Here is a 26,204-nt window from a genome sequence, read left to right on the forward strand (position 1 = left end):
ACTGTATATTCTGTTTAGTCAAAGTTAATGTTCTTTAGCTGTTCAGTTTGTGTCTCCAGGTCCACTGAGACAGAAAGACAAGAGCTTCATAAATAAGAATTCTTGTTGATGCATCTTTAAGTGTCTTCATCCTCCTTAACCGCCATCACATGCATCCTACAGAATCTCTTGATAAGTGGGAGAGGTTGACCGTGGCTGATGCCCTGGAGCCTGTACAGTTCGAAGATGGAGAGAAGATTGTGGTTCAAGGAGAACCAGGAGATGACTTCTTCATTATAACAGAGGTGTGTATAGCAAAAGATCATCTCAGGGTTTGTTCACTACATCTGTTGAAGAACAACACTCCACAATAACTGGCTTTTGAGGACCTGTTCTTCCTTGGTTCCTTGCAAGGTTCCTCCGGGAGTTTTCCTTTTGTGTTTGCTCTTGGGGGTTTGCGCCTGACACTTGCTAAGGGTGCCCACACACACCAGAGTTTACGTTACATCAGAGAAATTGATTTCAATTGAGACGATGCATCGCAAGGACGTCAAGGAAAAGGTTGGCGAAAGTGATGCTCCGTAATGTAATCAAACGTTGAGAACATTCTAGTTTTTCTGCAAAGCATTCTGACACAACATAAAAATTGTGCTTCCAGAAACCCAATTTGCTGCATTACCAATTGATTTCAAACTGACCTGGCTCTTTCCAAACCCTCAAATCAGATCCTACACATTCCTATCTATCAAGCACTTGGTCAGAACTTTCTCTATTATGTAAGCACTGCTTTCAGACATACCCCATTGTTAAAAGTGTTCAGATCTCCAAGAGGTGGAGATGTATTGAATTAAATTTGTGTTTGTGTTTAAGTATGCTTATTTATGCTATCCTGTTATGATTTAGCTGACATTCTCACTCAGCTGTCAACACCGCAGAACACATTTAGGAGCCTGAAACCCCTTGCGGAGCTGACTCAGCATTCTCCTCATTCTCTGCCAGATCTTTGAACAATATTTTGATTAACTCCATATTTATAAAATTGATATAAAGGCTGGGGGGTTCTTTTCCCCTCTGTGTCTGTTCTTTTGCATTCCTTCTCATATTTTCACAGTCTCTTTCTTTTGTTCTAATTCTCTTCTCAACACCCTCCACGAATGTTGCTGGACTAATATACACAAGCTGTTGAGTGATTCAGTGCTCTAAACCTTCATTTGTCTGCCACTTGGTCCCAACCTGTGCTTTCATGATCTACCCATCTATTGCGATTGTCTAGACAAGCATCACTATTACTATTGCTTATATTTAGGGTTAGGAATTTCATTAAAGCCTTAAACTTATGTATTAAACTTCAGCTCGTAACCCGTCCCACACAATTTTTCCTATATACATGAATGAGACCTCAAATCATGCAGATTATGTAGGAGACTTTTCTAAGCAATCAGATCTTATAGATTTGCATTAAACAAGGGCAACCACTCTGAATGCCATAGAACCACCCATTAAACCATTGTATAATGTCATTAAGTTTTGCACAGGCAAGCACCACTCACATTTTCAAGTGTTTAAAACATGTTTTTCATGAAAACAGTACTTTAAAGATTCAATAAGATTGATAATTATGATAAGGAATTGTTTTTGGTTGGCCAGTGCATCATTTTTAGAGTTACATTTTCTAGAGTTTTGGAGGTGCCAAATAGCACAGAGGTGGAATTTTACCTTACTAGCTGTTGATTCTCAGGACAAATTTACTGCAGATTTGAGAGTGATTACACCCAGGTAACTTAACAAATATGTTCATTTGGAAAAGGCCTCTGAATAAATATTCCTTTACTGTAGGGAAAAGTATAAATCTAAGATTAATGAGCCATTTAAAGTGAACTGGAAAAGCACACATTTGTAGCTGAAAGGTGAACTTGTCATTGGTGAACAATGGAAGGAGATGTGTTCCAGTGTTGAGTCTGTAAAGGAAATCTGCTGCTTTGTTGAGGTGTGTGTGAGTATATGTAAGTTACTTAGACAGACTGAATAAGAAACACTTGCAAATCTGGTTTGCAAAGGAAATGTTTCATAGGGAAACAGAATATATCTCTGTTTTATTCTATTCTACTTTATTGTTCTATTTGTACTGTTCTAAATTTTTTTCCTATACTATAGTTCTTTTCAGTCTTTTAGGTTCTGTTCTATTTTGTTGGATTTGTTCAGTTCTAATCTATTATCTTTTGTTCTGTTGTATTTGATAATTTCTATTTTTTATATTATTTATTATAACTATTTGTTTAGTCCAGTTATATTGTATACAGTTAGCTGTATACAATATTAGTTAGTTATTCTATTCTGTATTATTAGCTCATCTCCCATGTATTCATATTATTTTCCATTCTATATTGTTATTTTCTGTTTTATTCTATACCATTAGTTCAGCTCCATTCTGTTTGTATAATTTAGCTCTGTTCTGTTCTGTTCTTTTCTGTTGTATATCATTAGTTTTAATCATGCTGCTCAGTTCAGTTCTATTCTACTCTTTTCTGTTCTGTTCTATTGTATACATTAGTTCAGCTCCATTCTATTTATATTATTCAGTTCTATTCTATATTGTTATTTTCTATTCTATTCTATACCATTAGTTCAACTCCATTATAATCATGTAATTCAGTTCAGTTCTATTAAATTCTGTTCTGTTGTTTTCCATTAGTTTAGCTCCATTCTATTCATATTAATCAGTTCTATTCTTTTTCGTTTTATGCCATTATTTCAACAACCCTTTTATTCATATTATTCAGTTCTATTCTTTACTGTTATTTTCTACTCTGTTCGACTCTATTTTATTCTATTGTATACCATTAGTTTAGCTCCATTCTATTCATATTATTCAGTTCTATTTTATTCTGTTCTATTATTTTCTGATGTATACCTTTATTTCAACTCCATTCGAATCATGTTATTCAGTTCTATTGTATTCTTTTTTTTGTATTCTACTCTTTTCTATTGTATACATTTGTTTATATCCCTTCTATTCATATTATTCAGTTCTATTCTATATTGTTCTTTTTTATTCTGTTCTATACCTTTAGTTTACCTCCTTTCTAATCAGAATCAGAAAGTGCGCTCACGTACGTACACAAATTATTATTTTATTTTTTTTGTGAGAGGAGAAACAAGTGCACACATAACATTACAGTGATACACATAATATAAACAAGATAAGAGTATAAAAAGAGTAGATTCCTCCTGAAGTCCACTATCATCTCCACTGTTTTGAGCGTGTTCAGCTCAAAGTTGTTGTGACTGCACCAGACAGCCTGCTGTTAAACCTCCCTTCTGTAAGCAGACTAGTCACTGTCGCAGATGAGACTGATGACCGTGGTGTTGTCTGCAAACTTCAGGAGCTTGACAGAGGGGTCCTTTGCAGTGCAGTCTTTCGTGTATAGGGAGAAGAGCAGTGGAGAGAGGACGCATCCCTGAGAAGCATTAGTGCTGATAGTGAGGGTCCCAGATGTGAGTTTCCCCAGTCTCACTAGCTGCTGCCTATCTGTCAGAAAGCTGGTGATCCACTGGCAGATTGGGGTGGGCACGGAGAGCTGGGTCAGTTTGGTTGAGAGAAGATCAGGCATGAACTGAAGTCCACAAATAGGATCCTTGCATAAGTCCCAGGTTTGTAGAGATGTTGCAGGATATAATGCAGTCCCATGTTGACAGCATCATCCACAGACCTGTTTGTTCAGTAAGTAAATTCAAGGGGGTCTTGCAGGGGTCATGTGATGTCCTTCAGGTAGGCCAAAACCAGTCTTTCAAATGACTTCATGACCACAGACGTGAGAGCGACAGGTCTGTAGTCATTAAGTCCTGTGATTTTTGGGCACCGAATTGATGGTAGAGCATTTGAAGCAGCATGGAACTTCACACTGCTCCAGTGATCTATTGAATATCTGTGTAAAGATGGGGGCCAGTTGGTCAGCACAGACTTTCAGACAGGCAGGTGAAACACCATCTGGGCCTGAAGCTTTCCTAGTCTTCTGTTTCTTGAAGACCCGGTACACATCCTCATCACATAAGTGCAGGTTGAGTAGCAGGAGGGGGGAGGAGGTGGGTTGCAGGAGGTGTAAGTGGGTGTGTGAAGTAAAGATCAGAGTGGGGGAGGGGTGTGAGACTGGGCTTTTCAAACCTGCAGTAAAGCGCATTCAGGTCATCAGCCAGTTGTTGATTCTCTACAGAGCAAGGGGGTGGTGTCTTGTACTTGGCGATGTCCTTCAGGCCTCTCCACACAGATGCAGGATCATTGGCTGAAAACTGTTTTTTCAGCTTTTCAGAGTAGCTTCTTTTATCCACTCTGATCTCCTGTGTTTCTGGTCTGGTTGTACAAGATTTTATCCCCACTTCTGAAAGCATCCTCTTTGGCATGAAGAAGCTGTCTGAATGATAAAAATGTCCTAGTAGGGATGCACATATCCTCACAGAAACTGATACATGATGTCACAGTATCTGTGAGCTCGTCCAGGTCTGTGGCTGCAGCTTCAAAAACACTCCAATCAATGCAGTCAAAGCAGGCTTGTAGTTCCAGCCCTGCTTCTTTGGTCCATCTCTTTACAGTCCTTAGTACAGGCTTAGCTGATTTTAGTTTCTGCTTGTAGGTCGGGAGAAGATGAACCAGACGGTGATCAGAGAGTCCTAAAGCTGCACGTGGGACAGAGCGATATGCATCCTTTACAGTGGTGTAGCAGTGGTTCAGTATATTTCTCTCTCTGGTGGGGCATGTGATGTGTTGTTTGTAATTTGACAGTTCACGGGTGAGGTTAGCTTTATTAAAATCTCCCAGAATAATGATAAGAGAGTCCGGGTATTGTTGCTCCGTGTTTGTGATGTGATCAGCCAGCTGTTGCAGTGCTGCGTTCACGCATGCTTGTGTCGGGATGTAAACACTCACCAGAATAAAGGAGGAAAACTCCCGTGGTGAGTAGAAAGGCTTACAGTTGATGAAGAGCGCTTTTAAATTAGGACAGCTCATCTTCTTCAATGCTGTTACATCTGTACACCAACTTTCATTGATGTAAAAGCATGTCCCGCCGCCTCTCGTTTTCTGAGATGATTCTGCAATGCGATCTGCTCTGGATAGCTGGAAGCCCGGCAGATGTAACGTGTAAATTCAGCCAGGTTTCCGTGAAACACAGAGCAGCAGAGTTAGAAAAGTCCTTATTTGTTTGAGTGAGCAGAAGCAGTTCGTCCATTTTGTTGGCGAGGGAACAGACATTTGCCGGATGAATACACGGCAGTGGAGTCCTAAAGCCGCATTGACGGAGCTTCACGAGCACGCAGGCGCGCTTCCCTCGCTTGCGTCACTTGGAGAGCTTTGTAGAGCACCGCTGCACCTCCAACTAAGATGTCTAACAAAACGTCCGAATAATCAAACACCGGCAAAAAATTATCAGATATGCTCTGCTGAATATTCAGCAATTCATCCCCGGTGAAACTGATTGGGAAAGAGTGACAAAAAACATGACAAACAAACAAAAGTAAAAAAACGCTAGAGAGCTCCTCGCCGAAGCAGCCATCCGCGGTGCCATCTTGTTCTTGTTACATCATTTTGATCATGTTATTCAGTTCTATTCTATTCTGTTTGGTTTTGTTCTATTGTATACCACTGGTTCAGCTCCATTCTATACATACTGTATTATTTAGTTCTATACTGTTCTTTTTGTTTTATGCCCTTACTTCATCTCCCTTTTATTCATATTATTCTATTTTATTCTATACCATTAGTTTAGTTCTGTTCTATTCATATTATTCAGTTCTGTTCTATTCTATTTTATTCTGTTCCACTCTTTTCTATTCTTTTCAATTCTCTTGTATTGTATGTCATTTGTTCAGCTCCATTTATTAATATTACTCTGTTCTATTTTGTTCATCTTCTAGAAGAGATTCTGCTCTGTTATATCTGTTGAGTTTTATTATCTTCTGTTCTGTTTGATTCTATCTGTTTTACAGTATTCTGTCATTTTGTTCTGTTTTATTTGTCCAGTTTGCATTTCTGTCCTCTTCTGTTCATTTGGGTCAAGCAAGAGCAGGGCAGAGACAAAGTTAAAAATAAATGAAGAGGACTTTTGCATGAGACATTGGTCTGTGTCTCTTCCTCTGTCTCTGCCTGATTCCCAGAGCAGGGTGGCCAGCGGTTCAGTGCTGGAATGTAAGCTACAGATTTTCACACAGGGTCAGGCCCAGACTCCAAACCCGAGCGAGGGAAACAGAGAAGGGTTGACACACACAGTGACACACAGAGGCTTGGGAAGAAACACTGCCTGTTCCAGGGGAGCTGTGTGTCATTGTCTAAGTCACATCTCATAGTTGTTTGTCTTAACAGATACTGTCCGAGTAGCTCTCTTTCCCCCCCCACTATGTTTCTACTGTGTTTCACACACACAAACATACACAAACTTGTTTTCATATTATTGTGGGGGTTAAGTCTCCATAGACTTCCATGCATGTTATGGATTTTATACAGATCTAATGATAATTTCTGTCCCCTAACCCTACCCGTAAACCTGACCCTCACAGAAACCTTTTTGCATTTTTACATTTTCAAAAAAATATCGTTTAGTATGTTTACTAAGCCATTTATCTTGTGGGGACCGCTGGCTGGGCCCGCAAGGTAGGTGATCTCAGGTTTTACTATCCTTGTGGGGACATATGGTCCCCACAATGTAGTATAAACATGTACACACACACACACACACACACAATTCTAATTACACAATAAACAGGCTGCTAAGAAGGCATATATTGAGATAGAGCTTGATTTTCACAGCCCTAATGAAACTGACATGTTTGCATTTATATATCATGTTATATAAATATTCCTATAAATCATTCACCTATGAAGCATTATGGAGGTGGGTTTTACACATGCAAACACCACTCACATTTTCTTAAGATTATCTAGTTATTGATGCTTGGCTATGATAAACAAGTACTGTATTGCATAATTTTAGATGAAGCAAAGTAAATGCATATTACAACCAAATAAAAAAGGGATGGAAATATTTCCGTTTAAGTGCTCTGTTTGTATGCTGTGTAATCTGTCAGTATTTAAGACTAAAGCCTATAACTTAACAACACAATTTCAGTCGTTGCCTTACAAAAACTTTTATTACGCATTCTGGCATTTTGCACCAATCTTAGAATAGAAACAAAGAAACAGTACTATTGCTCTCTATATGTGTACTCTCACAGGTTAGCACATTCCATCTCTAATCTATTTGGCACACATTTGTTGCTCATTAGATTGTGTCACAAAGCAACTATGTTTTGACAAATCACACAATAACTGATTTCACAATAGATAGCTATCCTTCTTCTTAATTTGTGCCATGGTTAATATGATGATTCATGATATGGTATGTTACCAAGACAGCTGTACTGCACTACTATGCCATACATCTGCTGCAACTTGGCAAATTGTTTGTATTTTGAGTGTTTGTGCTTCCTCCCTCATTCTATTCTATTCTACTCTATTTGTTCAGCTCTATTCGTTTCTGTACTATTCGTTCAGTTCTATTCTATTCCTGTCTATTTTTCTGTTCCATTCAGTTTGTTCAGTTTTATAATGTACTATTTGTTCTATTTTATTCTTAATATTTCTTCATTCCTGTTCTATTGTTTCTTTTCTATTTGTTCACTTCTTTTCTGTCCTAAAAGTAGTTGAGTTCTATTCTGTTCTTGTCTATTTTTCTTTTCTATTCTGTTTGTTCACTTCTATTCTGTCCTAAACGCAGTTCAGATCTATTCTATTCTTGTCTATTTTTCTGTGCTATTCTATTTGTTCTAGCTTATTCAGTTATCAATATTTGTTCAATTCTGTTCTGTTTTTTCCTATTCTGTTCTATTTTTTCATTTCCACTTTTCTATACTGTGTGTTCAGTTCTATTCTATTCTTGTCTATTTTTCTATTATACTCTATACTATTCAGTTCTATTCTATTTGTTCACTTTATTATGTTTGTGTCTATTTTTTGTTTTGTGCTGTTTTATTTGTTCAGTTCTATTCTGTCTTGTCTGTTTTTCTGTTCTGTTTTGTTCCATCCTATGCTATTTGTTCTCCATTCTTTTCTATACCATTTGTTCAGTTCTGTTCTTTTCTTGTCTGTTTTCTGTTCTACATCGTTCCATTTTATGCTGTTGTATTTGTTCAGTTCTGATATGTTCTTGTCTATTTTTCTGATGTGTACTATTCTATTTATTCAATTCTATTATGTTCAGTTCAGTTCTATCTTATTCTATTTATTTCTGTTCTAGTCTCTTTTGTTTTATTCTTATATTTGTTAAGCATACAAAAATGTTCCATTAAATGTGTGTTATACAGGTTTTCCCACAGAGGCTGAAACAATTTGTTGCCCATTGTGAGACTTTTAATTTGGTATGAATGTAAAAACAACAGCTTCGGGGCATCCCCATGATTTCATACCCCTGAAGATCAAGTCCGAAGCCAATATCCTGCACATACCAAATCGCTGATCCACCAGAGTAACACCAAAACATTAAAAGCTTAAAACTTAGCTTAAAAGCCTATTTTCAAGAAAAATTATGTACCACATAATTATAGGCAGTCAATGCACATTAAAATCGGAACGAGATGTAAGGCATCCTTGGCATATTAAAAATTCAATGTTCTGACTTGTTTCCACATTTTCTCACAGGGTTAGGTTTTTTCCACAGTAAATTTCTTTATTAAAAAGACTGCTGCTGTTTTGAGAACTATCCAGATTGACTGTGTGGAGTTACGAGCCAGTTTAACACTTTACAGAGAAATAAAGACACTTTACACTGTATAATGAAGGAAGCTCTGAGAAAGAATGCTAGAAATCTTTACCTCATCTTAACTGTATGAATATGCAGTTTGGCAAGCATCGCTACAATTGCTCATACTAAGGGTTAGGGATTTGAACAAACCCCAAACCTTAAGTATTAAACTTTGGTTTGTTTTCTTTTTCTCCTGGGATTTTCACACACAACAGTCTCTAGAGTTTACTCAGAATGGTGCCAAAAACAAAAAAACATCCAGTCAGCGGCAGTTCTGCGAACAGAAACGCCCTGATGATGAGAGAGGTCAACGGAGAATGGCCAGACTGGTTCGAGCTGACAGAAAGGCTACAGTAACTCAGATAACCACTCTGTACAATTGTAATGAGCAGAATAGCATCTCAGAATACACAAATCGTCGAACCTTGAGGCGGTTGGGCTACGTCAGGCACTGTATTAGGACCATAGTGTTCCTAATAAAGCGCTTAGTGAGTGTAAATCCCATTGACTTGTATTAAAGGAGAGACCCAAGTCATATCTAGGGATCAGAATATCATAGAGACTTAAAGATGGGCTCTTTTAACTTGGGCAAGTGAGCAACCACCTATCAACTACCCAAAACACCCTCCCAACCAAATACCAACACATTAACAACCACTTAGCAACTACACAGAATACCCTAGTTGGCTGATCAACAATTTGTGTGTGAGATAGAAAATTGTATATATGGTATGAGAGAGATAGAAATAGCATGAGAATAAATTAAAGGCTCTAGTGACACCAACCCATGAAAGTGTACAAATATATGTATGCCTAAACACACACACACACACACACACACACACACACACACACACACACACACACACACACAAACATCAATGCAAAATAAAAGGGAGGACAGATGGACAGGAGGACAAATTAGTATTTAATGCATCAAGGGTAATTAGATAGCATGGTACTCAACCAGATCAACCAGTGAACTCCGGCTGACCTTTAAGACACCTAGGCTTAAAAAGACTTTGAGGTGGAGAGCGACCCTCCCAAACACCATCAACAGACTTCAGTAAACATGAGGTAAAGGCAATCGAACTACCCCGGCATCTCAGTTAACCAAAACTCTCTGTTTCTCAGGTGCCCAATTCAGCTTGGTGACCTCTGGCAATAATGGTGGCCTGTATGCTTGAGTTACCTTAGCTATATGCTTGACTGAACAGGAATGTTTTTATTGTAGACTTAAAAATTGGCAGCATGTCTGATTCTTCATATTGGCAGGAAGGCAATTTCACAGCTGTGGAGCTTTGTAACATAATGCTCTTCCTTAGCAGATGTTCTTACAGTGCTCAGAAGTGATAAGAAGCAGCATCCTGTGTTTGAGGGAGGCACAAAAGGCAGTTGGGAATCAGGAGGTCTTTCAGGTAGTCAGGTAGTCTAACAGCTAGGATAACAGAGCAGTGTATGTGGTAGCATAGTCTATATCAGATTTTAACATTTTCATAGGAAAACATGAGTGGTGCTTGCACATGCAAAAGTAACCTATACGATACTAGGGAGCTTTGGGTTGTTTATGTGTTCGGGGTGTTTTTAGCCTGCCGCTATGTGGTTGCTGGGGTGTTCTGGGTGGTTGCTAGGTCATTGCTTACTGGCCAAAGTCAAAAAGCCCACTCCCAAATCTTTTTAATGTTCTGTTGTCTAGATAGAGCTCTGGTCCCTCCCTCAATTAGTATTATTTTATTTTATTGCTTATTTTATGTTAGTCCCATTGTTTAGAAAGTAATAGCACACTTCTCAACAAACCGCATGATTTGAGGTGTTACGCCCTATAGTTTAATACTTAGGGTTTGGGGTTGTTCAAATCTGAGAGTGAGCAATAGTCTTGTTTATTTTTGTAGGCAGTATTTTTTAGTTTATAACAATAATAATTTAGCAATAATATTAGTTATTATTATTATTATAGCCAGTATCTCAAATGTTCTTGCCCTTATGAGAATTTCTTACCACAGGTTTCTCTATTATACTGAATTATATGTAGACATAATGAGAAATGGCCAACTAGCAAAGCATTACAGTAGTCCAGTCTAGAGGTGATTAATGCACGTGTTAACTTCTCTGCATCATGTAAAGATAACAGGTTTCGAGAGACACCTGCAGTTATATTTGGCTGATGAAAGTAAGCAGTTTTACATAACAGTGTCTGCCCACTTTTTCAGCCATCTTGGTTCCAGATGTATCTTTCCCATTAATTTTTTTCCATAGCGATTTTATAAAATCCTTCATAAAAGAGTTCTAAGACATGAACCAAGCCACCCAGCTCCAAGGTGAATCACAGTGTTAAAAACTTTGATTTAAAGCAAAAAAGTATTTGAAAATCTGACAAAGACATTCGCTTATAAGCATCATACTCATCAATGTGGGCGTCGCTGCTGTGCTCTTTTTCCGCAGTTTGTTTGCTGCGATTCTCTGCTTGGTTGATCATTTTCCATCTGGATCATGAGTAGTGTAGTTCTTCACCAGGAATTCCGCTATTAAACATGACTTTTTAAAAATGAGGTTGAAATAACGTGGACTGATGGCTTTAACCAAAACATATACTATACTATTGATTAACAACATTGGAGCTCACTGTAGGTCTGTCTTTGAAGGTTAATAATTTATCGTTATTAATCAGTCCCTTATGGAGAAAATGAATGGGATATGTACTTCTGGAACCAGACTGTATTATTGATATGTACGTCAAAAGCCTCATAATAAATCTTGGATAAGTCTCTGGGTTCCAGTGGTCTGGTAGATATGCATGGTTGTGTCTAATCAGTGTAGCAGTTTAAGTTAACACTGTGTTTACAAAAATACAACTAAAAACCCTACACACACCTTTGATGGACGCCATCCTTGACCCTTGATTTTTATACTTGACCTGTGATTTTCAAGTCTTCCTACCAGGATGTTTAGGTCAATGGGGTCAGCTGTGTGTTGAAAGCTCCAAAGAGATCCAGTTGTACTACAAGTGAGATACAGCCATGGGCAGTGAACAGGGATATGTTAGTGACTACTTGACAGGAGCTGTATCAGTACTCGGCAACAGTGGATTAGCACTAGTTCAAATCATGTCAGTGTCTGCTAAGGCCGAAACATACTCTATGCAAGTACGTGAACACAAACGCAAGTGTTGCGTTCTGAAATGTGTCAGACTGCAATTCATAACTCAACGCAACTGCACATTGCATTCTCACCATTGCTACAAGGGGCGCTATAGCAAGATTAGTGTGAACTGTCCACTTCTACGGTGAGTTTTCTCTTTCAAGTAAACTACTGTCATGGCAGAGCAACAGTTTGAAGAGAATATTGCTGAGCAAGTAAGTTTGCATCTGTGTTCACATACTTGCAAAGAGTATGTTTTGGTCTTAACACTGTGTGTGCCAACAACAACTCCTTTGGGAACAAACAGGTCAGGTCCGGTATCCCTCATGGCTCCGTTTTAGGTCCCTTCTCCCTCCCCATGTAACATAGTCTATAAGCATTATATTGATTTCCACTGCTATGGAGAAGATATTGAGTCAATATTGGACCTTTAGTCATTCGAATTTGGCTGGAATTTAGCAGGATGGTGGACTGTGTAATGGCATTATAAAGTGAATGGCTTGTGCTCACAAAACTCAGATATGATGTTAATATAAGTAGGCCATAAGACAAGTTTCTTGACATCATATTATCAAGGATTTGCATGCAACTTATGACTTTTTTTGCATAAATAAGCTTCAATCGGTACATAATGTTAATGCTATGATATCTTGATCCAAATTTTTTGACTGTATTATACCTATTTTGTTTCTAATTTCTTAATGGTTACCAGTAAAATAACACATAGAGGACACATTTTTGGTGTTGGCATGCAAAGCACTAAATGACCCAGCAAAAGAGTACTTAAATGACCTTTTGACCTGCTACCAACCCCCACATTTTCTCACGAGAAGCTGGTTTACTCACACTGGAGATTCTTCTTCCAAACCCTGTTTCTATTGAATGAGCATCCTGCATTTTTAAGTAAATTTGAGGCTTTATATTTTTTTATTTCATTACATACTCAAATTAAGATTACAAACCTGTTTTTTTTTTATGAACAGCAGTTCTTGATCCAATTGTGTGTTTAGTTTTCTTGTCTTTAATATATTTTATGCTTTGGGACCTTATATTGTTCTAATTATTGTTTTACTTATTTTTCATCTTGCACTGGTGTTTTTAGTTTGTACTGATTTACACCTATTAGTGCTTGTTTTTATCTTCTGTAATGTGACTGAATAGAGAAGCCCTGACCCCCTCTGTCCTCCTCCTCCTTCTGTTGTATTGTGGTTAGTGCTAGCGTATTTGTCCTTGATGTGACAAATGTGATGAAACGTTGTATGCATGTGCTTATTTTTCTTTCTCAAAGTGTTTGAGTTGTTGTATTGCCATGTGGGGCGCTGCATACAGTGGAACTCGATAAATGTTGAGAAATCTCAACACTGACAGGCCCAGGTGTACGTGGCTTTGTGCGTATGTGTGCCTGTCATTCTGTCACAGTGTGTTTGTGTGTGTACTTATGTCTACGTGTGTGTGTGTGTGTGTGTGTGTGTGTTTTGTAAGTCCATGAAGCAGCATGAGGAGTTGTCTAAATCCTGTACACCTGCAGGCATATAAAGCAAAGAATCTCTCTGAAAATAATCCTTCTGACGTGTCTTAAACTCTGCGACACCATGAGCTATGCTTTTCTCTCTCCTCTCCTCTTCTCCTTCCTTTTGTATTTGACTGTTTCTTCACATTAAAGGAAGAGTTTCCCCAAAATAAAAATTCTGTCATTATTTACTCACTCTTTTGTCTTTGCAAACACATATGCTTTATTATTGTTACAGTGGACAATCAAAGTACACATTTTTTAAGAATATTTTCACAGCTGTTTCCATACAACATCAGTTCATAATGACCATGTCTGTCAAGTCAAGTAAACGCTAGAACCAATGCCGTATTGGTGTCATTGACGCTGACGTGCCATTTTTGAATTTGAATGCAGTGCAGATGAGAATATTATCACAGTGAATAACAAATTTTATTTCGGCCTATTGCTTAACTTTCAAAAGGCTTCATAAGACTTGGAATATAGTGCACGAGTCATATGGGCTACTTTTAAACTGACATTTATTCATACATTTACTTTTTTTGTCCTTTATTAAGCTTGACGAACGTGGCAACTTTGAACTGTCCTTGTATGACATTAAAGATTTAAAATGTTAGTAATGTAAAATGTTTTCTGCGTAAAAATTTTTAATTTTAGATTAGATAAGAAACTTCTGCGTAATGATCTCTAGAATTTTTTCGGGTCTAGTGCCCAAGCTGGTTTGCTGGTCTAGGCTGGTCTTTTGACTGATTTTAGAGGGGTTTTGGGCACTTTTTTAGCTGGTCAGTCTGAGAAAACAATGGCTGGGCAGTTAAACCAGCTGAACACCAGCTTGGCCAAGCTGGGAGACCAGTTTAAACCAGCTAAGACTAGAAAACCAGCTTAGGCTTGTTTAAGATGTTTTTTTCAGCAGGGTAATGACAAGATTGTCATTTTTGGGTGAACTTTAATCCTGCCTCTCACCTTCTGTCTCTCTCTTTTCCCAGGGTACAGCATCTGTCCTGCAACGTCGCTCTGATAATGAGGAATATGTTGAAGTGGGCCGTCTGGGACCGTCGGATTACTTTGGTGAGCATGTGAAGGATCGCACTGGCTGCAGTGTCATGTCAGAGTGAATAACAGAAGAAAAGTGTGTGTGCCAGACAGGAAGAGTAGCTTTCCTAACAGGTGGCAGGTCGTCATGTGCAGGGCATGCAGAATGTAGATCTGTGTGCCTGTTTACCGTCACTGCGGTTTAGACTGCTGCAACACAGACACAATGCTCTTTGGATTATACCACTACATAGTGTATATTGTAATTTACATTATGTAGAGAGCAACTGCTTTGTATTACAAAAGTATAATTAAAAAGATTTGCGTTTAGGTTATCAACATTCAAATTCACTTGGAATTGTAATGGCCAAAATATTCTATACGCAAGTATGTGAAAGCAGATGCTTCTAGCTATGTAAGCTCAATTTCGTCCGTTGTTGCATTCCAAAAATTTGTCAGACCACAATTCATAACACAGCACAAGTACGCATTGCATTCTCAACATTGCCACAAGGGGCGCTATAGCGGACATTAGTGTGAGCTGTCCGCTTCTACGGTGAGTTTTCTCTAACTGTCATGGTGACGCAACAGTTTGAAGAGAATTTTGCTGTGCAATTAATTTAAAGTCAATATATTAAAAGCAACTTAGCTGAATATTAGAACTTCTAGTTTAATAGCACAGACTTTTGAAGGTAACTTTATCACCCCCTTGAGAACTGAAGTTTGTTACCACCACAGTAGTGCAAGAGAACACGTTATACATGTTCAACTGGACAATATTTTGGCAATGCATTGGCTAAGCACTCACATACGCATTCTTGCGTAAAGTACGTGTACTGGCTGCTTAAAGATGAAGTGTATAGGTAAAAAAAAATTACTTCAGCTTTAAATGTGAAGTATGTCATTTCTGCACTACTAGTGGCACCAAACGGAATTACAAATATAAAATATGTTTTCAAATAACCTTTGCCAACCCCCCTTAGACTCATCATGCCACTGTCTGATTCCCTATGAACAAATAAATATCCCCATACTAAATAAACGGTGATAAAGGTTTAACCTCGTAATAAACAAGGCCACAATAACATATACACACTGGACAAAAAGCAATGAAATCAATGTTTTGATAGTGCCTGGGAGGCTCAGTGTTTATACATTTGGGGCAGGTAAACCCACAAATGGCTTACTTATAGTTGTCAATGAACAATAAACTGGGATAGTAGAATGTATTTTGACATAAAAAGATACATACTTACATACTACCTTTAAATCAAGACAGTAATCATTCTAAGTCAGTAAGCTAACCTGAAGTGTGTTTTCTCTTTGTAGGTGAGATAGCCCTGCTGCTGAACAGACCTCGTGCAGCTACAGTTGTGGCTCGGGGTCCGCTTAAGTGTGTGAAACTTGACCGGCCCCGTTTCGAGCGCGTTCTCGGCCCCTGCTCTGAGATCCTCAAGAGGAACATCCAGAGATACAACAGTTTCATTTCTCTTACAGTCTAACTCGACCATCTGATGTGTGTCGAGAGGTTTAAGACCTCCATCAGGTGATTTGGGTGCCTGGTTGCATAAAACAACTTTTCATATAAGGATAGTTCACCCAAAACTGAACATTCTGTCATCATTTACTCACCCTCATGGGTTTGGATTAATATGAGGGTGAGTAAATGATGACAGAATTTTCATTTTGGGTGAACTATCCCTTTAAACTGTTATCTTAACTATAGATGAGTTGCTTTGAACATAGGCGACCCCCTATTTTTATTAGAAATATACAAGTAGTATTGAAGTTCTTTTATGCAGCCAAGCATTAATTTTTTTCAGTTTTTGCAAGAAGCACAAGTTACTATTTTCTGCTATTTATCCTTGCGTGATTTCTTTTTTATGTGCACTTTGAATTGATCTATGCTGCCGCAGAGCTTTATTTCTACAGATAAAGAGAGGAAATTATGTGCCCCATCTTCATGTGGCATGTGTATATGTTCTATAACAGAAATGCATTTTGTACACTTGCCATTCAAATTCAGCTTATATGACTATTCAGATGATTGAAGAAGAGGGTGATATTACAGATGGCACAAGTATATGAATACGTTTACATAGCGGAGAGAGTGTTTATAGCTTTTTGCCTTTTAGATGTGCGTGTGCAATGTATGGGGCAGTTTGCAGTTTTGATCATGAGCTCTGACCCTGTGATGCAAAATTCTGTGTGGGTGAATCCCACAAAACCTGGTAAGAACATGTCCGGATTATATTTAACCCCAAAATCAAAATAATTAAATACAAAATTATATTTTTCTCAATGAAAATGAAGCCTTTTGTATTGTGACATATTTTTTTATGACAATAAAGCAGATTTACCCATCCCATTGTCATTAATGTAATGCAAAAATTAGTGTTTATAAATCATGGTAGTATTTGTTGTACTGTTTAATTTATACTGATTTCAAGAAATATCTTTGTATTACAGTAACTTTTTACCGTGAATCTAATGAGAATTAATAAGAATCACTATTGAAAATATTGATAATATATAGAAAAACTCCAATCGCAATACGGTAATGAGAATGTGGGTGGAAAATGTCGTTATTTGCCTTGAAATAATGTCACAATGCAAAAAACATCAGTGGTCCTAAAAATACGCTTTATTTTTTTAATCGCTTTAACTCCGGCGAGTCCAAAAGGGGGCGCTATATCGTGAAAAAAGTCCCCGTGTACATAAGTCAGGCATATGTGGTATCGTTGAAAGCTTAGAATCTGAACTTTTCATAGATAACCATCTCTGCTGCTTTTATGTTACATAAAATAACAATATAAAACATCCGCTTCGCAAATAAGCGCCACCTAGTGGTAATGTGACTGAAATATGAATATGAATATGAAAAGTCTTTAAAATAGCATTTAAATGGACAAATCATATATCAAATGAAAGCTCTCAATCTCAGGAACATATTTTGTTGCACTAATACCACAGTTTAAAGGATTTTCAAAAGAATCACAAAGTAAAATATGATGTTTGTAAGACATCAAATACAAACGTCTCTTTTATGCACTGATAACTGCTGCTGTAAGCCCCAAATAGCTAAAAACTTAACATCTGCTTTTACCTTTTATCTTTCTCTAAAACTTGAGCCATTGTTTACTTGTCTGTGAGCTTGCTTGTGTGAATAGTCTAATGTTATATTTTAGATGTCCAGAACAAAATATACAGTGCTGCTGGAAAAGCTTGTTAAACGAATCATCAGAAATATATGTTATTGACTATTAATGATAAAATGTTATACATCATTGCAAAGCGGAGGATCTCAGCTTTCTAATGACACTTGGACAGAGCTTCTAGTCCACTCAGAGGCCAAGATTGTTGATGAAAAAATGTGGGTAGTGCGTGAATTGATAATTAGACTGAATGTCTATGGACAAACATATCTGCGATGGCTAAAATGCGTTATAGTGCCACTTACATTTCAGGCATTTTGAAGGTGATAGATGAACAATTCTTTTGTCTAGTACTTCCTGCCATCTAGTGGAATAAAATAAGTCTAATTTGAGGGAGATGGGGTGAACAGAACCAAAATTACTATGCTAACAAAGTTACGACTAGTTTGTTTTTCAGTTTATCATACGATTATAAACACATACAATATTATTTATGAATAATTGGATTTTTTTTTTTATTTATTTGGGGGGTTCTCTGAAAAATTAGACCAATTTTTTTGCAATTATTACACAGTATGTGTAAATGGTGAGCTTTTAAATTTGAGTGTGAAAAATTGCTGGTGGCAGCCCAAAAATGCTTTAGTGTTGAAGAGGTTAATGGCATTTTTTTTATTTAGTTTTTTTTTTTTTTTTGGGGTGAAATGTAACCCGGATATGTTTTTGTGAGATTCACCTGTTTACTGAAAATACATATTTGCTGTTCTGTACATTTTCGTCTTGGCTGTTCCATCACCCTTTAAGTTCTCTTGCACTGTGCTTCTACCACTGAAATTAATGGGAAGGGGGTTTGTTACATTTTAAGACACACGTTTTAATTAAGAATGGATATGAAAGGGGCTTTTATGGGAATCTTGCTCAAGCTCAAGGTGTGTTGTAAAAGTTTATTTGAAAATTCATGCTGTTCCTTTGTTTTTGGAATTGTATTACACACACATGCACATACACACACTCTTACTGTACATGCAGAGGCCATGACAGGTTTACTTTAGATGGTACTATAATGGATACATTCCAAAATGTAATTAAATGGATAAATCAGCTGTATCTAGCAAGCTGCCTACCTAAAGAGCATTTCTAGGCATCATTGGCACATTTGAAATGTTTGAAATTTGCCTATGATGCACGAAACTGCTGTCTAGGTTGCTAACAATGTTTGGAGACACCATCATTGTTTGTTTCTTGTTATTTAACAATAGGGTGGGTTTTTGCAGTTACGTTTATTAAAATGAATGTCTTTGAGGAGATTTGAATGAATTTGGGAGATTGTGCATGCTTTGTTTCAAGGTTTTACAAACTTTAACACACACACTGAACTTTACACACATCCTGTCATTCTAATCTTTAGGCCAATAAAGAAAAGCTTCTGAACACCATTAAAAGCCTTGTAGCTGTTTCCAGCATCTGTTTGTCTATTGAAATCTGCCTTTGATCTTACCTTATCATTCTTCCTGTCAGTTTGACTCTCGTTCACCCTGGGTCTCTCTCTCTCTCCTTCTCTCTCTCTCCTTCTCCCTCTCGTTCTCTCTCTCCCTTTACTTGCACTGCCAGTCAGATATCAGCTTGTATTGTTAAAGGAAGATTGAACTCTAGAGCTTTGCGCTTTGACACATTCCATCTGATCTTAACAACCCTAAATCAACTGGGGAATGTACTCAAGACCTCACTCAACCCTTAAGAAAACACTCTCTTAAATACAGTTTAATATAAAGGCTTCAGACTAAATTAATGACCTTTTGAAATACGATCTGCAAATCAAGCTTTTATAAATAATAATAATACATTTTTAAAGTTTTTTATTTATTTTGCATGCATTGAAGGTTTGAATTTTCTTGGTTATATTTTTACTTATGAAGCTTTTTAATTTTACTAATGAAGCTTTAGAGGTTTTTTTTCTTTAAAGGTTTGAATCTTCTATTTTTTATATTTTTACTTACAATGCTTGTTTATTTTACTAATTAATCTTTGAATCTTCTATTTTTATTTTGTATATTATATTTTTTACTATTTTGTTTTAGCTTTACTAATAAAGTTTTTGGATGATTAAAAGACAAATTTTCTCCTTTTGATCAATGTTTTCTCAAAGCTTTTTGTTTTAATTGTAATAATGACATTTTTAAAATATTTGCATGCTGTAAAGATTTGAATTGACTATTCTGTTTTTACTAATGAAGCTTTTGTTTTCATTCGTTAAAGGTTTGTATCTTCTATTTTTTATATTGTATTAACAAAGCTTTTTAATTTAACTGATGAAGCTTTAATTTTTTCATTCTTTAAAGGTTTAAATCATTTTTTATTTTTTTATTTTTTTATTTTTTTTACTAATAAAGCTTGTTAATGTTATTATGAAGCTTTAGGGTTTTTTATTTTTTAAAGGTTTAAATTGTCTATTTTTTAAACTTTAGTAATTGACGCTTTAATTTTTTCATTCTTTAAAAGTTTGAATCTTCTGTTTTTTTCTTTGTAATGAAAACTGTTTAATTAACTAATGAAGATTTAGTTGTAATCTTAGCTTTTTTATTTTAATTTCATTTTTGCATGTTTAAAAGATTAATTTTCTATTTCTTTCTATTTTTACTAGTTAAAATGTTTATTTTTTATTTTATTGTAATGGCACTTTGAAAGGTTTTTTTTTTTTTTTTTTTTTAACCTATGAAGCTTTTTTATTTTCTGCATTATATAATTTCTGTAATTAATTCTGTAAATTGTATTATTATTAATATTATTATTATTTTTCATGTTTTTGTCATTTTTACTTCACAAGTATTTTTAATGTATTTACAGTTTATTTGGAACCTATTTGCTACTGGAGATTTGCTAGATTTCATTGCCACCGGCCCGCCTTTACCGCCCCACCCTGTCATGAATCATTTGAGTCACAGATTTGCCCCTAACCATTACTGTGAGAACACTTTGATATGCAAGCTTTAAAGTTAACCGTTTAAAGGGCTATCATGTTAACTTGTCGTGTTTGTGGCCTGAGCTTAGCCTTGCCTAACCGTGGTATCACTTCATGAACTTCATCCACATTACAGTTTAATCTGGACCTGCTCGGGTCAAGCGCCCTTCTGTGATGTGTGCTGCCGGCTCTAATGAGACTACAGGAATGAATGGATTGGAATCAGAGGAAAGGAGGAGCAGAGGTCAATCAGAAAGCAACAGATCAGGTCAGGAGATTGCAATTTGTCTCAGTGGATTCTGGATAATGGAATTCCACAAAGATTCAAAGGAGCAAACGGAAGTAAAGCAATGATCTGATAAGAGTTCAAACGGTATTCCAAGTTAGTAAAGTTCAAAAGGAAACTAACAGCGTAAAAGACAGGAACTCAATCCATGTAAATTTTAAACTACAGATAGATTGCAAACTATACTAGTTCGATGATTAAGGTGATTAGTTATGTATACCCAAATTGCCACAAACATCCAGTCATTGCATTGTATTCTTAAAGTACCATGGACTGTACATCAACTAATTGAATGCTTTCATTCTCCCCACTGATGTAGATATATACAGGACACCGCAGATAAGTATTTTTGTTTGTTAGTTTTCTTTTTCTTTTTTTTCTTTTTTTTGCCAAAATGAACACAGCACATATTGTTCATTAATGATAATACAGTGGCAAGAAAAATTATGTGAATCCTTTAGAATTACCTGCATTTATGTATCAATTTGTCTTAAAATCTGGTTTGATCTTCATCTGTGTTACAATAATGAACAGACACAATCTGTTTTAACTAATAACACAAATTATTGTATTGTTCTTGTACTTATTGTATACATCATTCAAACATTCACAGTGTAGGTTGGAAAAAGTATGTGATCCCCTAAGCTAATGACGTCAACAAAAGCTAATTAGAGTCAGGAGTTGGCTAACTTGGCATCTAGTTAATGAAACGAGTTTGGAGATGTGGGTTAGAGCTGCTTTGACTTGTAAAAAAGCACTCAAACATTTTGAGTTTGCTATTCACAAGAAGCATTTGCTGACGTGGACCATGCCTTGCAAAAAAGAGATCTCAGAAGACCTACAATCAAAAATTGTTGCTTTGCATAAAGCTGGAAAGGGTTACAAAGTTATCTTGAAGATAACTTTTGATACAAATTGTCTATAAATGGAGACGATTTAGTACTGTGGCTACTCTCCCTAGAAGTGTCTGTACAGCCAAGATGGCTCAAAGGGCACACCGCAGAATGCTCAATTAGGTTAAAAAAAGAACCCTAGAGTGACAGCTAAAGACTTGAAGGAAACATTGGAACTGGTTAACATCTCTGTTCATGAGTCTGCTATATGGAAAACATTAAACAGGCATGGTGTCCTTGGCAGGACACTAAGAAAGAAGCCGTTGCTTTCCAATAAAAACATTGCTGCGCACCTGAAATTTACCGAAGATCACCTTGACACTCCACAATGCTACTGAGAAAATGTTTTGTGGACTGATGAAACTAAGGTTGAATTGTTTGGATAGAACACGCAGCACTATGTATGCCGTAAAAAGGGCACTGCATACCAACATGAAAACGGTTAAGTACGGTGAAGGGAGCATCATGTTTTGGGGTTGCTTTGCTGCTTCGGGGCCTGGACCGCTTACCATCATCGAGGGAAAAATGAATTCCCAACTTTATCAAGATATCCTACAAGATAATGTCAGCTGTGCACCAGCTGAAGCTCAGTAGAAGTTGGGTGATGCAGCAGGACAATGACCTTAAACATTGAAGTAAATCCACTACAGAATGGCTTAAAAAAAAAATCCATCTTTTAGTGTGGCCCAGTCAGAGCCCAGACCTTATCCCAATAGAGATGCTGCGGAATGACCTTAATAGAGCCATTCACACCAGACATCCTAAGAATATGGCTGAGCTGAAGCGTTTCTGTAAGGAAGAATGATCCAAAATTCCTTCTGAACATTGTGCAGGTTTATCCGCAGCTACCGGAAACACTTGGTTGAGGTTATTGCTGCCAAAGGAGGATCCACCAGTTATTAAATCCAAGGGTTCACTTACTTTTTCCAATAACTGTTAATGTTTAATGGGATGTGTTCAATGAAGACATGAAAGATTATAATTGTTTGTGTGTTGTTAGCATAAGCACATTGTGTATGTCTGTACTTGTGACCTTGATGAAGATGAGATCACATTTTCCAAAGGGTTCACATACTTTTCTTTCCATTGTACATAACCAAATTCCCAGTGGACTTCAGGTACTTAGAGGATTAAGTTTGATGTATTTCCTGTTTGAAGACATGATGTGTCCATTTAATAAAAAAATGAGAGAAATCCAAAAGATTGTATAGATATACATACATATATATATATATATATATATATATATATATATATATATATATATATATATATATATATATATATATATATACACACACACACCGTTCAGACACAACATTAAAACCACCTGCCTAACATTGTGTAGTTCCCACTCGTGCCACCAAAACAGCGCCAACCCGCATCTTAGAATAGCATTCTGAGATTATATTCTTCTCACCACAGTTCAGACTTTGTCAGTTTGAACCAGTCTGGCCATTCCCTGTTGACCTCTCATCAACAATGCGTTTCTTGTCGCTCATTGGATGTTTTTTGTTTTTGGCACCGTTACATTTTAGAGACTGTTGAGCATGAAGATCAGCAGTTACAGAAATACTCAAACCAGCCCATCTGGCACCAACAATCGTGCCACTGTCCAAATCACTGAGATCACATTTTTTCCCCATTCTGATGGTTCATGTGAACATTAACTGAAGCTCCTGACCTGTATCTGCATGATTTTATGCACTGCACTGCTGCCACATGATTGGTTGATTAGATAATCGCATGGATGTTTGTTGGTGTCAGATGGGCTGGTTTGAGTATTTCTGTAACTGCTGATCTCCTGGGAATTTCACACACAACAGTCATAAGCATCTATAATCGCCAAAGTGTGCAGTATACAACAGAGCACAATGTAAGGTATAGGGTGAGTTCAGATAAATTGGGCCACTTTTTGATATTAAGGTGTCTAAAAGAGGTCCAATATACCTGAATTCACCTTACTGTATTCCACAATGCAATACACAGGTCATTTAGTGTGATGAAACAGAAGCAATATTAACAGTGATTAAAAAAGTTGACATTTTTATACAAAATTGGATTTAAAATGCAAAACAACCATTACTATTTCCAAAATGATAACTTGCTTATTTGAATATGAAATACAGCAAGGTCATGTGTTTTTCATTGCATAATGCGTACTGTTTTACATACCATACATCCTTTTTTTCAAAACATTTTATGCATAGTAACTGCATAGGAAGTAGTGCGCTAGTATTCCATTCCATAATGTTAAGTAGACATACACTTCAATAGCACTGAAACCTACTGACACACTTTAATCTCCTCTCTGTTAAGGATGGAAGAGTCTCTAGGGTGTCATTAACCAATAAAGTGCACTCAGACAGTATTGTGTGGTAACATAAGGATGAGAAATGAACAGTCTATTATTACTACAGCTAAATGCCTCTTCAATTCACTGATCGATGACTCTTTGTCCTTCATCACATTTGAACCATACTTGAGGTCACGAGATAATTCTGACCCCAGGGGGCTTATGTGATTTGTGGTATGCAGGACGGACTTTGCATCAGCCACTAAAACGTGACAGTGCTGACTGACGCAACTTAAATGCAGTCACTTAAAATTAAAACGTGAAGTAGAAGGATTATCTAAAATGATGTTCCTGTTTTTTTCTGGAAACATCAAGATTCAGTGGCAGAGATCTCTTTTCAGCTTTGGGGAGGACAACAAGCAGGATTGTTTTTTGTTTTGTTTGTTTGTTTGTTTGTTTGTTTTGGGGGGTGGGGTGGGGGGGTCACACAATATCGTGTAATTTTGACAACTTGATGTGGTTACACAACATCACCTACTTTAGTTTACACCAATGAAAGTAATTTTTAAGGGTCAGGTAGAAAATCAGCACAATATTTATCCTCCATGACAAGGGTGTAGAACCCCCAACCCCCAACCCCCAACCCCCCCCCCCCCCACCCCCACCCCCAATGTTCAAGCCAAATCTACGCCATTGCTCCATGATCATATAGCATTTGTTTTCATGTGCATTTGAAGACTTTTCAACCTTTCAGAAACCGAAGTCGGAGTCCAGATTTAGTAGTCTCAGCCCTCTTAGGACTACATAAAGGAGTCTGGGTTTCAAAACTTAAAGTCTTCATCTTGATCTGGGTCCCAACGTCTCAGTGGATTGCTGTCAGTTTCCGAAATATTAAAGGTATTTACCAGCATACTGAAGGTCGATATTACGCCAAACTATATTGTCTCAAATACAGTTTGGCACACTATGCTCAATATTACAGAGAATTTGCAAGAATTCCATCTCTCTGAACGACGTCTTATGTATTAAATTGGCTCAATGTTTGTAATAAATGCAGCAGTAAATTCATAACTACAGTACATTAAGACAAACATCAAGCTAGCTAGCTAGATAGACAGACTGTACATAGTCAGATAAACAAAGGTCTTCTGTTGGTTTGTTTACATGTAATTTTTTTGACAGTTTGAGTTTGAATTAACGAACATTCTGTTGACCTGTTTGAACATTCTGTAAGTGTAAGTCTATGATATATATCCACCTTTTTTAGGAGGTCTTACTGGGGAAATAATGTGGGTGGGACTTCCGCTGAAAGCCGTTCTATAGCATTCCCTTGCTCTGGCTGCAGACACTTTAGACCCTGTTTACAGCAAATGGTCAGCGCTAAATATAGTTATAAACGGGGTGATAAATGTTTTGTGATTGGATCACAAAAACACATACAGATGTAGTCAAAAACCACATTGCATATGAGGTTTAAACGCCATCCTGAGCGCTCCTATTGTTTTGTTGTTTTTGTTTGTTTGTCCAGTGTTTAGTAATCTTTTTCCAGTCAGTTTTACCAGAGACAAACTGCTGAACATTCGACAGCATATACCAGTCAATCTTTCCCAGTTTTTGAATATTCAGACGTTTTGCTGGACATTTTAGTCGGAGGCACAGCTCTGCTGTTCAAGAGACGCAGACGAAGGAGACGAGCAGGCATGCTGGACAGGCTCCGTCGCGCGGCTTTCGAACAGCGCTGCCGAGTATTCATCTAGCGAATCTCCACTCTCTTCCTAACAAAACGGACGAACTACATCTCCTCACCCGCACAAACAAGGACTTTTCAACCTCTGCTGCCTTGTGCTTCACAGAAACCTGGCTGAGTGAAGCCATTCCGGACAGCACATTACATCTGCTGGGCTTTCAGCTGTTCAGAGCAGATCGCATCGCGGAGTTAACGGGGAAAACGAGAAGTGGTGGAACATGCTTTTACATCAATGAAAGTTGGTGTACAGATGTAACAACGTTAAAGAAGATGCGCTGTCCTAATTTGGAAGCGGTCTTTATCAACTGTAAGCCTTTCTACTCGCTGCGGGAGTTTTCCTCGTTTATTCTGGTGAGTGTTTACATCGTGGCAAACACGTGTTTGAATGCCGCGCTGCAACAGCTGGCTGATCAAATCACAGACATG

At 37.2% G+C, this 26,204-nt stretch overlaps 1 protein-coding gene across 3 annotated transcripts in view; it reads left to right on the top strand.

The window, feature by feature from the left end:
- The window catches only part of LOC127451878 (cAMP-dependent protein kinase type I-beta regulatory subunit), a 98,413-nt gene extending 79,179 nt beyond the window's left edge, over positions 1–19,234 (top strand). For all 3 annotated transcript variants that reach the window (XM_051716912.1, XM_051716913.1, XM_051716911.1), the window contains exons 9-11: positions 163–284; positions 14,400–14,481; positions 15,775–19,234. In XM_051716912.1, the coding sequence (XP_051572872.1) occupies positions 163–284; positions 14,400–14,481; positions 15,775–15,947 (377 nt within the window). In that variant the 3' untranslated portion in view covers positions 15,948–19,234. The remainder of the gene's footprint in view (positions 1–162; positions 285–14,399; positions 14,482–15,774) is intronic.
- Positions 19,235–26,204: the final 6,970 nt, after the last annotated feature.

The sequence above is a fragment of the Myxocyprinus asiaticus genome, chromosome 14 (genome assembly GCF_019703515.2).
Source record: "Myxocyprinus asiaticus isolate MX2 ecotype Aquarium Trade chromosome 14, UBuf_Myxa_2, whole genome shotgun sequence".
Classification (NCBI taxonomy): domain Eukaryota; kingdom Metazoa; phylum Chordata; class Actinopteri; order Cypriniformes; family Catostomidae; genus Myxocyprinus; species Myxocyprinus asiaticus.